At 39.3% G+C, this 12,628-nt stretch overlaps 2 protein-coding genes across 3 annotated transcripts in view; one reads left to right on the top strand and one right to left on the bottom strand.

The window, feature by feature from the left end:
• zwilch (zwilch kinetochore protein) overlaps positions 1-8,385 on the top strand; it is a 54,426-nt gene extending 46,041 nt beyond the window's left edge. Inside the window, exon 19 of the mRNA XM_033050645.1 lies at positions 8,225-8,385. The gene's annotated coding sequence lies outside the window, so the exon portion shown is untranslated. The remainder of the gene's footprint in view (positions 1-8,224) is intronic.
• Positions 1-12,628, bottom strand: part of lctl (lactase like) — a 30,356-nt gene that overhangs the window by 2,250 nt on the left and 15,478 nt on the right. The window contains exons 9-14 of one of the 2 annotated variants that reach the window (XM_033050647.1): positions 11,825-11,986; positions 10,637-10,911; positions 7,670-7,796; positions 6,239-6,438; positions 5,703-5,766; positions 1,397-1,470 (exon numbers count right to left, since the gene is read on the bottom strand). In XM_033050647.1, coding sequence (XP_032906538.1) covers positions 1,397-1,470; positions 5,703-5,766; positions 6,239-6,438; positions 7,670-7,796; positions 10,637-10,911; positions 11,825-11,986 — 902 coding nt within the window. The remainder of the gene's footprint in view (positions 1-1,396; positions 1,471-5,702; positions 5,767-6,238; positions 6,439-7,669; positions 7,797-10,636; positions 10,912-11,824; positions 11,987-12,628) is intronic. The other variant, XM_033050646.1, reaches the window with a different exon arrangement.

Below are 12,628 nucleotides of genomic sequence, written 5' to 3'. Positions count from 1 at the left end.
AAATATCTTTGAGTCAATCATTAAAAGAGGTCAGCTACTCTCACATGTCTTCATTGCCTATTTTCTGTTTTTTTGTCCTTGTCTAATCCTTGTTCCCCTTTTCAAGACCCATACATGCTTATTCAATTGCTCCCCATTGAGCTTGTTTATATCCTGCTGTCATGGGCACCAGGACCCAGCTCATAGCCACCATCTGTTCTTTCTTTAAAAAAAGCAACTCCCAGATTACGGGGCAGTTGTGTTCCTAGAAAATGGCCCGTGTTAAATTTTCCATAAAGTGAATCCGAGTCATCTGTAAACAAGTCAAGAATTGCAAGGTGAAAAAAAGTAATTTTGTTTATTTACTTTTTACAAATTCTGTAATTTATATTCCAAATGTCAAATTTTTGGATAATGACTTGAGAATTTTGTAAGGGCCGATTTATGATAACTGAATGCTCATAACATGGGTGCTCTCTGCCAGGTCTATTGGCTCTGTTGCTTCATCAAGAACAACAACCCCAAGTCTTTCTATCATGGACATTTTAATATTCTAATGGCACCCTCCTTGTCTGTCTTGTGGGTTTACTTTTCTCCTCCCCTGCATCTCCAACCAGAATCTATACAACCTCACGTAATTCTCTGTCCATCATATTTATTCATTTTGTATGTGTTTATTGAAGTTTTTAGGGCTTGGAAGTAAATCTGGTCGGCTTCACTGTTTGTACAATATATAGCTCTTTCTGAAAACTTTATTCTAGCTTTTGCCACCTGTAGATTTGCTTTTCCGACTCTACCCAGCAAGTTTTTCAGCTTTTTTCACTTTGCAGGTGGTGCTTTTGTGGTACTGAGTCTGGTGTTGTCTGTATGGAGTTTGCATGTTACATCCCAAAGACATACCAGTAGGTTAATTGGCTCCTTTAAATTTCTCTTGTGTAGATTTAAGAGAAACAGAGGGAATTAGGGGGAGGGGAAGGGCGGATGATAATGGACCTGTGAGAGAAAATATGAAGCAGGGAAATACGTTTTTTGGGGAAGAATGGGTTTGCTTTGAGAGGTGGCACAGATAAAATGGGCCAACTGGCTCCTGCTGTTATAATCCAGCAGCCCAAGAATTTGAAAGCTGTCTGATATTGTGATTTTATAAACCAAACAACTCAACTAGCAGAAAACAAATCATTTTAGTTTAAAACAATATAATATTTTAAATGGGAAAGCATTAAAATCAAAATGCACAACTTTTCAAAATAATTACTCAATGTGATTATTTTAGAGAAATTGTAAATACGAAAGGACAAAGTAATCTCAACCTATTTTAGCCATGATTTGTAACCTAAAAGGCTAATGTGCACATCTTTCTTTGTTGCTTTCAAGACTTGATCTTGGCACTGAAAAAATGACATCAAGCCCTTAATACCTAAACTTCATCATGCACTGGCCAAACTGTTGGCAAATGTGCCTGCTTCTCATTTGTTCCGTCTGTTCTTCCAGCTGAAAAGGGCAAACAGAAAAGAACCCATTAGCCCATTAGTGGACCTCCTATACCTACCTTCCTGCAATTTTAAATATAGTGATGTCAGTGTCACTTTAAAAGTACTATAAAAAATGGTGCATAGGTCAACCGAGTGTTTGTGGAAATTAGTAAATGTATGGAGAATATAACCTTGAGTGGTGCAACATGTTCTGTGGTGTGTGTGTTTAATAGTGTTAGGATTAGTAGAATTTATTTTTCAAAATATTAATTATTGATGTATGTATTGTCATGTTTATTTCAAGTAAAGTGTAATGGAATCAGAAGAATGCAGTTGTAAAACATAAGCCAGTATATTATTAATGGAATAATTAGAATTTCAAAACATGAGTATTTTTTAACAAAAATGCTTTTATGTAGGGGGAAAATTTATTTTGAACCCCAGAAATCTTTATCTTAAAATTAACGTTCTTAAAAGGCAGGTAGAGGTTGCTGCCTATTGTGATGTGTGCATTAGATTTTATGGTCCCTTTAAGGTGAAAAAAAAACAATGGCCTTGCCTGTCCTAATGTGAACTGATTATAAAGTAACTGTAAACCAAAATGAAAAAGGCTACAGACAGCTGGGAAGTGAGTAACTTAAATAGTTCCATTTCTAATTGGTTGATGATGTCTGTTGTAACAAATTTAATTTATTCTCTGAATTTTTAATGAAATGGCATATGTTCCTTTTGTGAATGGGCTATCTTCATTTTGCAAATAGAGGAATGGTCTGATGTAGCTGCAAATTAAATCTTTCCATCTAGATAGTGGATTGTTTCAATATTATAGTTTGGTTTATGCTTTGTTTGGAGTTTGAAGTCAAAGCAATAGTTAATTCACTGCTGATAATTTGTATAGGACTATGAAACATTTTGTTGACTGGAGTAGAGAAAGTGGTGACAATTTCGTAATACAGTCAATTTGTGAAGGTACGGGAACATCTACTTGACCAAGGTAGCCATTTTGCTCATTCACGGTTACCCAACCATTCTGTTGCCCAGTACAAACCTTATTTTTGATCATTCAAGTCAGCTCATGTAGTCATTCATAACCTGTGAGTAAATCAAGCTTTGCCATGCTTCTGTTTCCCTGTCCACGTAATCTATATTTCAAGGTTATTATGCAGATAATAATTTTTTGTGTAACCGTCGCAATATTTTATAATTGGGAGGGTTTGCACTGAATTAATTGCTGTGTTTTCCCCCCCCCAAAATGGTTATGAATCTTTCTGATGCCATTGTTAACATCCAAAATAACATGTAACAATAACATATGATGTATCAAACCATAACTTCTTGGCGCTCTTCTGCCTTTGACCATATCCAGGAAAAAGTGCCGTGACGGCAAGTGTCTGCAATTTGTTTATAGGTTTCATTTGTCAGTATATTGAATATAGAAGTTGGGAGGTCATGTTGCAGTTATTATAAGACACTGGTGAGGCAACATTTTGAGTACTGTGTTCAGATCTGTTAAATGAAAGATGTTATGTTGGAACGGGTATAGCGAAGATTGACGAGGATGTTGCCAGGACTTGTCTGAGCTATAGGGAGAGGTTGAGCAGGCTGGGACTATTCCTTGGAGCACAGGAGGATGAGGGGTGATCTTGTAGAGGTGTATAAAATCATGAGAGGAATAGCTCAGGTACACACACACACACACAGAGTCTCTTGCCTAGAGCAGGGGAATCAAGAACCAGAGGACATGGGTTTAAGATGTGCTCTAATTTTGCTCACTAATCTCATATGTGGGTCCTTATCAAATGCTTTCTGAAAGTCCAGGTACACTACATCCACTGGCTCGCCCTTATCCATTTTCCTAGTTACATCCTCAAAAGAATTCCAGAAGATTAGTCAAGCATGATTTCCCCTTTGTAAATCCATGCTGACTCGACCCGATCCTGCTTTTGCTATCCAAATGTGTCGCTATTTCATATAATTGACTCCAGCATCTTCCCCACCACCGATGTCAGGCTAACTGGTCTATAATTCCCTGTTTTCTCTCTCCCGCCTTTCTTAAAAAGTGGGATAACATTAGCTACCTTCCAATCCACAGGAACTGAACCTGAATCTATAGAACATTGGACAATGATCAACAATGCATCCACGATTTCTAGAGCCACTTCCTTAAGTACCCTCGGATGCAGACCATTAGGCCCTGGGAATTTATCAGCCTTCAGCCCCATCAGTCTGCCCAACCATTTCCTGTCAATTCACTTGAGTTTACAATCTGGTGTTCTGCATTTCGTGTTCACAATGTATTCTCTTTAGCACTGGAGAACCCAAGAGAAGACTAGACGATTGCTTTCTAAACTATTGCACGCAGTGACCCTGAGCTTCCTTTTACTCACCATTTTATTCTCCACTCTACTCCCACTATGATTTTTCTGAGTGTTACTCATCTTCTGGGCATGTTGCAAACTTCTAGACTCAAAATTAACATCTCCAAATTTGGGTAACTTGGTCTTTCCTTCTGTCTTTCAAAACTAGCAGTTTCTGCATTCATCCAACTGTGATCTTTGACTCATTATTTACTCTCTCCATTAATAGAGCCTGGTCAACTGGCCATATCCTACAGCCCAAACCATAATTTGTTTCTGGCTGCCACATTGACCCATTTGGTGCAAGGAGATATTCCCTTTGTTCTACCCATTCTTCGCCCACCCTCTCTGCTCCAGAAAATGTACTTATTTTTTCTCATCCCCCCCCATTCTAACAAAAAATCTCAGACCTGAATAATTTACTATTTCTCTTCACACAGATGATGCTTGACTGTGTGTGTATTTCCAAGTATTTTCAGCTTTTAACTTGTAAAATTGTCCTTTAGTTTAGCTTAATGTAACCTTTTATGGGATGGTTAGAAAACACCGTATGTGATGCTGTGGATGGGATTGTACTGGAGAGAGTGCAGAGGAGATTCACCACAATGTTGCCCGATTATAGGATTCTAGCTATGGGGAGAGATTGGATAGGCTGGGCCCATTTTCCCTGGAGCACAGGAGGCTGTGGGTCAACTCGAAATAAATATATAAAAATAGAAGAAGCGTAGCAGGGTAGGTAGCGCAAAACTGTTTTTCCTATGGTAGGTGTATCATAGAAACATAGAAATAAGGTGCAGGAGTAGGCCATACGGCCCATCGAGCCAGCACTGCCATTCATTGTGATCATCCAAAATCGGTACCCCGTTCCTGCTTTCTCCCCATATACCTTGATTCCATTAGCCCAAAGCGCTATATCTAACTCTCTTGAAAACATTCAGTGAATTGGCCCCCACTGTCTTCTGTGGCAGAGAATTCTACAGATTGACAACTCTCTGGCTGAAAGTTCTTCCTCATCTCAGTCCTAAATGGCCTACCCCTTATTCTTAAACAACGACCCCTGGTTCTGGACATCCCCAACATCAGGAACATTTTTGCTGCATCTGGCATGTCCAATCCCTTAAGAATTGTATTTGTTTCTATAACATCCCCTCGCATCCTTCTAAATTCCAGTGAATACAAGCCCAGTCGATCCATTCTTTCATCATATGTTAGTCCTGCCATCCCGGGAATTAACCTGATGAACCTACACTGCACTTCCTATCAAAAACAAGGGCATAGGTTTCAGTTAAGAGGTAAGAGATTTAAAGAGGACCGTAGTGGAAAGTTTTTTTATTCCACAGAGTGATTGATATATGGAACGCCCTGCCAGAGGAGGGGCGGTGTAATCGGATACATTCACTTTAAGAGGCATTTAGACAGACAGTTAAAAAGGCATGGCATGGAAGGTGTGGCCCTAATGCTGGAGATGTGGTCAGATGACCCCATTTCTGTGCTGTTTGACTCATAATTTACTCTGGCTAATGCATATTCCAAGGTATTTACAGCAGGCAATAATAGTGAGCTGCCACTGTCTGATGCTAATCAAATAGAATGGATGGGCACTGTTACTGAATAACACTGCCATATTTTGATAAACACAACTGTTCTTTGTCGAATGGGGAGTGGGAGGGTGATTACTTGAGTTATATAAATAATTACATCACTTCTTTGTGTTCTGCAAAGAGGCAGAGGGACCTTTGTGTCCCATAAGGTGAAATTTCATCAACTAGGCAGCCCAGAAAAAGACAATGGTATAATTACTACATTTGTGCTCTGGCTAGAGCAGATATTGATGGGCTTTGTTGCCTTGCTCCTAAATGTGCTTCTAAATGCCTTTGTGACGATGTTCACCTACCTGCAGCAAGCAGTGCATTGGTGGTTGAGCATGTCTCAGCGGCCTTACGCAGCCAGTTTTCAATCTACCCAAAGAAAAGTGGAAAGTTTGTTTAATCACCATCATTTGGATAAAAACCAACATTCTGCTGCCGTGGGGAGGAAAAACAATGTTATGGTAAACAAAACATGGGAGGTGGCCAGTGGGGGAGGTCGGGAGGGAGAGTGGGGGTGTGGGATAGGGGGGAGGTGAGGAGTGGGGTACGGAGGGGAGAGAAGTTATGGAGGGAGGGAGTGAAGGTAGGGGAAAGGAGAGGGAGGGAGAGGTGAGGGATGAGGGGGAATGGAGGAGGATAGGTGTAGAAAGAGGGATGGGAGGTGAAGTTGGGGGAGGGTTGCCATGACTCACGTCACAACGGGGATCCCTGGCGTCACAACGGGAACGGGTGAGTGGTGGAATATTGCGTTGGTGGAACGGGGCTCGATGGGTCTCACTTGGTCGAGTAATCACTGAAAGTGAGTATTATTGTTGTTAATTAAATAAACTGTGGTACTCACTTCTCTCTGGTTGGGAAATCCATTAGAGCTGATCATCTTCCTGTAATATTGAACTGAAGCCTTGGGATACCTTCTCTTGTGTTTGGTTTTAAAATCAATGTAGTAAAGGCCAAATCTTTCTGAATACCCTTCATCCCATTCAAAATTATCCAGCAGTGACCAGGATGTGTAACCCTTCACTTGAGCACCATCTTTCACAGCTGCAATGTTTCAAAACCACATGTGATTATAAACACAACGATTTGATATAGCATCAGGAAATGCTGGAAACTCATCATGATCTCATGAGCATTTGCACGAAGAAAAATTCAGATAATACATACATAACAATGTTTCAGTCAGAAAAAAAGGTTTAGGTCCCAACCACTGTGAATTTTGTTTGCTTTGGTTGGATGATACCAAAATAACTACAAATCATATTTTTCTCAAAAAGGCTATCAGGATTGATTGTTCTCAATTGCAGCATCTAAAAATATAAGCAGATGTTTATTTATTGATAAGAGATAAAGTAGTCATTTCTCCTATCTTTGTATCATCTCTCTCTGCCTATCGTAATCAAACCAGTTCTCTCCCCTGCTTTCTCTCCCTGACTGTCTTCTCCATCTTCACTCTTATGTTCCTTTTTCTCTCGCTGCCTTCCATCATGCTCACCCTCGTTCTCTTACTCTGTCTCATCGTTTTTTACTCCAGCTGCTGCATGGTGGATTTTGTTTGATTTTGTTTGATTTTGTTGAACGATGTAGAGCAAACACTGCTACCACCTGCCTCTCCACTGTCATGGCAAATTTGCCGTAAGAATAGAGCTTTAGTGGTCTGGGTCTGTATTGTCGCAAGAATGAGAGGTGATCTCATTGAAGCTTTGATAAAATACCTGTCGGCCTTGACAGCTGTATGCAGGTTAGTTCCACTTGCTGAGGAGTTTAATAGATTTCTGGATACAAAGGGAGTTGAGGGATAAGGAGATAGTGCAGGAAAACTATGCTGAGGGAGATCAGCTAAGATTATGATGAATGGTGAAGCAAATTCAGAAAGGTTGAATGGACTACTACTAATTCTTATGTTCCTCAACTTATTTAGAATCTGTATAATTTAAACAATTTTTTGCAACTAAATTTTCATAACAACATCCAAATATGCAAGATATATGGAGGCACTAGTACCAAAATGTTAGATGATTTCTGTAATTAACACACTTTGAGGCTGCAGGAATATGCAATCGCCATGCGAACAGTACCCGAGATCAGGATTGGATCCAGGCTACTGAAGGTGTGATGTACTAATTGCTGCAACAACGTCCCTACTAACCTTCAGCAGACTACAAAATTTCAGTCTTCTAATTTTTGTTTACTCCCATGGGGGAATAATAATCGCAATTAATTCATGTTAATGTATTATCATGGAAAATGCCTTATTTAGATAATGAAGACCTACCTTTAAGAATCTCATTAACATAATTATTCATGTACTGTATTCGCCACTTATCACACAACTCAGTACACTGCCATTTCTCCGACACTCCATTTTCTGTCACATAGATCCTAGGGTTACCATATCGACTCTGAAACAAATCAGAAAACAAAAGTGTTGCAAATCAAAAATTTCATTCCCAAATTTCAAATTTATTGTTAGTCGAACTCATCCAGACTGACTCTTTATTTTATTTTAAAGCCAGGCTTGACAGAAAGCCGAACATGTCTTGCATTGTTGACCAATTGTAAATAAGCCAATTCTGCTGGAGTGAACTATTACATTGTGTATTGTTTTAAATGCGTGTGGTGATTTTTTTTTTGTACAAAGAGCTAGAGATTTCTGAACAAATGAAGTTACTGTGTGCAAATTCCCACAACTATGTATGGTATTTATGACTGGAAAGCAATTTGTTTGTTCAGCACCTTTGGATCGTAATTAGAGTGAGGAATCACAAAAAGTCAGTTTTTCCAAATAATATGCAATTTATGAGACCAACCTTTTTTTTTTTTTTTCCAGATGCACTTATCGCAGGAGCTTACACATACCCTTCACCTCAAATCTATGATAACACAATTAAATGTCTGAAATGTCTCCCTGGAATTTTCTGTTATTTTTGCTGTTTATGTATTTCATGTTGTTTGTTCTGCTTCTTTTAATAAAACCATATTTTCTAAACTATGTGATTTAAAAATGATGCTGGGTATGGTGTTCATTTTCCAAAGCTTCAGTTAGAAGCCTGCTTCTGAGTCTGTGTTATAATCCCGGTACAAGTGTGGATAGATTGTCCACGGTTGTCACAGTGGCAGATGGATGAAGCTTCTTCAGCACCACGTCCCAATCTTGTGATCTTGACAACCCAAAAGATCTTGGAACAAAAGTGGCAATGCTGGAAGAATTCAGCCAGTTAAGAAGCATCTGTGAAGTGAGAAACCAGTTAATGTTTTGGTTATGAAGGGTCTTCAACCTGAAGTATTAACTGGTTACTCTTTCCATAGATGCAGCTTGATTGGTTGAGTTCAACACCATTTCTGTTTTAAAATCGAACACTTCCGTCTGGTGGATGGAATCTAACTTTCCCTCCATCTTGGACCCGTTGCTATTCTTTTATTATCTTTGAGAATGTTAAAATGAAGGAACTGCCGCCTACCTAAAGTACTGAGGGAATACCTCCACCACTAGGACTAGAGTGGCACAGGGATAGCTGACCACCATCTTCCTGGGCAACGGGATGAGGTGGTGAAACTTATTTTTTAAGAAGATTTTCCAAACTAATGGTGCATTTGTTCTCGTACTTCCAGAATGCAGCATGAACCCAACTGTTATATTAAGGGAATAAAATAGTTCAGAAATTGTGCTTTTTTGTTTGCCATTCATATATACAGCTCACTAATTCCTTATCCACCTCTTCCTATTCCACCTCTTTTCTCTAACCTTGCAAATTATTCCTTACCATAAATATGCAGTACCGAAGACGATATGGACCTGCCTTGACCACATCTACAGATAATGCACTACAGATTCCAACCACGCTATGTACAAAAAAAAATCCTCTTGTGCCTTCTCTCTTATTTTATGCCCATAACCTCTATTTCCCAGGGCTCTTCAACAGGGATACATCCTCCCACTATCAACTCTGTCCTGACCCGTCATCATTTTATATACTTTAATCTTTTCAGCTGGAAAGGGACAGTTGCAATTTCTCCAATCTTTCCTTGAATTCATAGAGCCTCACTCCTTGAAATATTCTCATCAATCTTTTCATGGTTCTTTTTAATGTCTTCACACCTTTCCTCCCAGGATAGGAATCTGAGATAGAGCTTGTTATATTCTTTCATTGTTAGATTTGTTTTATCTTTGTGCCCGGTGAAGGGAAGTATTTACTGGTGTTGCACTTTGCAGGAAGTTTCCATCATATCTGAGCTCCTAACATTTAATGAGCCTTTCTCTGAAGGTGGTCTAATGCACCATGGATCGACAATGCAAACTGGAGGCTGCAAAGCGTAGTTAGCAAACTGGTGCCAAGGAACAGATCAGAGTTAATAACGTCTTTGGTGAGTGCTCACGCTGGCTTAGCAGGGCAGCAGTATTAATTCAGAGTAAAGTTATACAGTGCTGAACAAATAACGGCCTACTGAATGTAGGTGTAAGGATATGAGTGTTTATAAAGAAAGAACACATTTATGTAGCATATTTAATAACTCAAATACAGCTAATTAAATGTTTTCTGTCATGATGCAGAAAACAGTCCATTTGTGTGTTCTATGATCCCACTACCAGCAATCTGAGGAAGAGTTAAATTGGTTGAGAGATAAATATAGACCTGAAAACTGAGAGAACACTATTTTTGAAGTATTGCAATGGGGTTTCTTATTTCTTCCTGGAGATGGGCTCTTGTGTCTCAACCAAATACCAGATCTGTTCTGATGTCACACCGCCTCAGAACCACACTGGTCGATTATGTTTTCAGGTTTTTGATGTTACACTTGGCCCACATAGAACACTACCTAGTGGGTGAAGGTTGAATACTTGTGGCTTGAGGTTAACACTGCAAAACATTTTCGGACTTGTCTTTGGATCAGTCGACTGATTGCACATTCAACTCCCACTATAGAGTTTGAAGACCATTCAAGTAGAGTACTGAGATGAGACGTAAAACCAAGATGCTATCTGATTCTCTTGGGCAGAAGGTGTTCTCTCTGAGTCCTGGCCAAATGTTAACCCTCAGTAAAAGAGTAGATGGTGTAGTTATCATCAGATTGCTGTTTGTTGGACTTTCTGTGCACAAACTGATGGCGGGTTTGAGAAAGGAGGACTTTGGCCTATAGTATGTTTACAAGTCATGGGATCATTAAATAAATAAATGTAAATCATTTGTCATTACTTCAAAATGAGAAATTGAATTACGCGTCACCGATTTGTAGTAAATACCTTAATAAAATTCAGGATCCTTCTGAAACCCCAGGGTACTGAGTAAAGCCATTCAGATCCTGGGTCTGGCCACTGTGGGTCGACGAGTTCCACTAAATCACGATCAGTGTGATAATTTGGTCCCTTGCTGTAATGGTAATTCTTGTGGGTGATGTAACGGGTCGTGAAGTGACCCAGTCCAAAAAAGTCTGCCGTGCCTTTGATGAAGTGTTTCTCCTGTGGAGTGAAGGCAGGTAGTCTTGAGTTGCCCAGGCCTTGCTGTGAACTTTTTCTCCCTGTTGATTGAGTAAACACCATGGTTATTTAGAATTAGTTCAAAGATTAGATGTTCTGAACACTACCATTGTCTCCAATGCTAAATTTGCCCAAGTCTTGAACTGGCCCCATTTTGTCCTGGATTTTATCTGTCATGACATTGAATTGCATTGTCTTCATAAAAATAGTTTTACATTGCTCGGATTCAATAAAAATCTTTCACATTTTATTAAATGGAAAGAGTAGGAATGAATGCAATATAGGTTGCTGGAAATAATTCTGACCAGCAGAGTAGATAGTGGACAAGAAGTAAAACTGTTCTGTTGGCACCCTGTTGAATATATAACATGAAAATAATTTATACATGCATTTCTGATGCCATATAGGACAATGTATCTTTCCCAGGCAATGCGTCTGTGAATCCCTTCTATCTACCACTTTTGGAATTTTTCGCTTCCTGTTTAAAATTCTTTAACTGATGCTGTCCCAGGTGCTGTGACATCATGAGTTGCCATCACTGTTCATGCATGTCATTATGATATAATGAATCTCTGCCTTTGCCTGCCTAATATAAATCCAGGCTTAAATTGGATGGCATTTACATCCATACTGCGGTACTTCTGGGGTCACATTTTCCCACCTGGCCTACTGAAAGCAGCAGTGAACAAGGGAAATTAAAGAACTGCAAAATTGGTGCCATTTTAAATTATATTAAGAAAACAAAATACATTCTGTAACATTTGCCTGGTTGCATTTTAGACCGCTAAATAATCCATTGGAAAATCAGGATTATATGTGTCTAAACAGATTCATTTGCTCTCTGTTTTTAGTTTTTGTTGTGTCAGGTTAAGTTGCTATATAGGCTTTGTGTGTGTATGCATCTGTGTGTGGAGTGTGCACTCACTTTATTCCATCCTATTATTTTATACTTACCAATACAGTCTTTCATAACTTGAGGGTAGTCGCCATTGAAAATAGGGTTGGCAAACCAGCCAAGATTAAATTGGATGTATCGCTCAGCAGCCTCAATATCCTTCTGGCTTGTAATGTCAACTGGATCTCCCCACTCACTTGTGATGGAAATACCCACCATGCCTTTAATATTAAAATAATGTTTAATAGGTACCACATGAATAGTCTTTTAAATTAGAATATATATGTTTCAGTTGTGATTTTTGTAAATCAAAATGGTTCCTGAGTTGAAGATCATCCACTATATTTGTTCTCTTTTTCCACTGGTCAAGATCTCTTGGCTTTGATATTTGCTATGTTTTGGACTAAACAATGTACTATGTAGTCTCCTGGTCTGTCAACTTCTTGATTCACATTATGCTCTTCAACTGCTCAAATGTGACTTTTCAATTACTGGATACTTTCTAAGATTCCTTTTTGCATTCACTTATTTTTCATGATCTGGGTGTTGCTGGCAAGACCAGCATTTCTTGCCCATCCCGAATTGCCCTTGAGGGAATGGGAGCAGCTGCCTTCTCCTGCTACAATCCTTCTGCTGAAGGTGGTCTCACAGTGCTGTTGAGGATGGAGTCCCATGACTATCCGAGGTTATTGAGAGAGGCAAGCAAGGAGATTTCAGAGCCATGATGAAGAATTCTATCTTCTCTCGCCACAAGGAGGTCTTGGTGAACTGAGAACAGCAATTGTTGACCCGTTTAACATAGTAACATAGAAAATAGGTGCAGGAGTAGGCCATTCGGCCTTTCGAGCCTGCACCGCCATTCA

The sequence above is a fragment of the Amblyraja radiata genome, chromosome 34, assembly GCF_010909765.2.
Source record: "Amblyraja radiata isolate CabotCenter1 chromosome 34, sAmbRad1.1.pri, whole genome shotgun sequence".
Taxonomy (NCBI): Eukaryota; Metazoa; Chordata; class Chondrichthyes; order Rajiformes; family Rajidae; genus Amblyraja; species Amblyraja radiata.
This window is presented reverse-complemented; position numbering and strand designations above follow the sequence as displayed.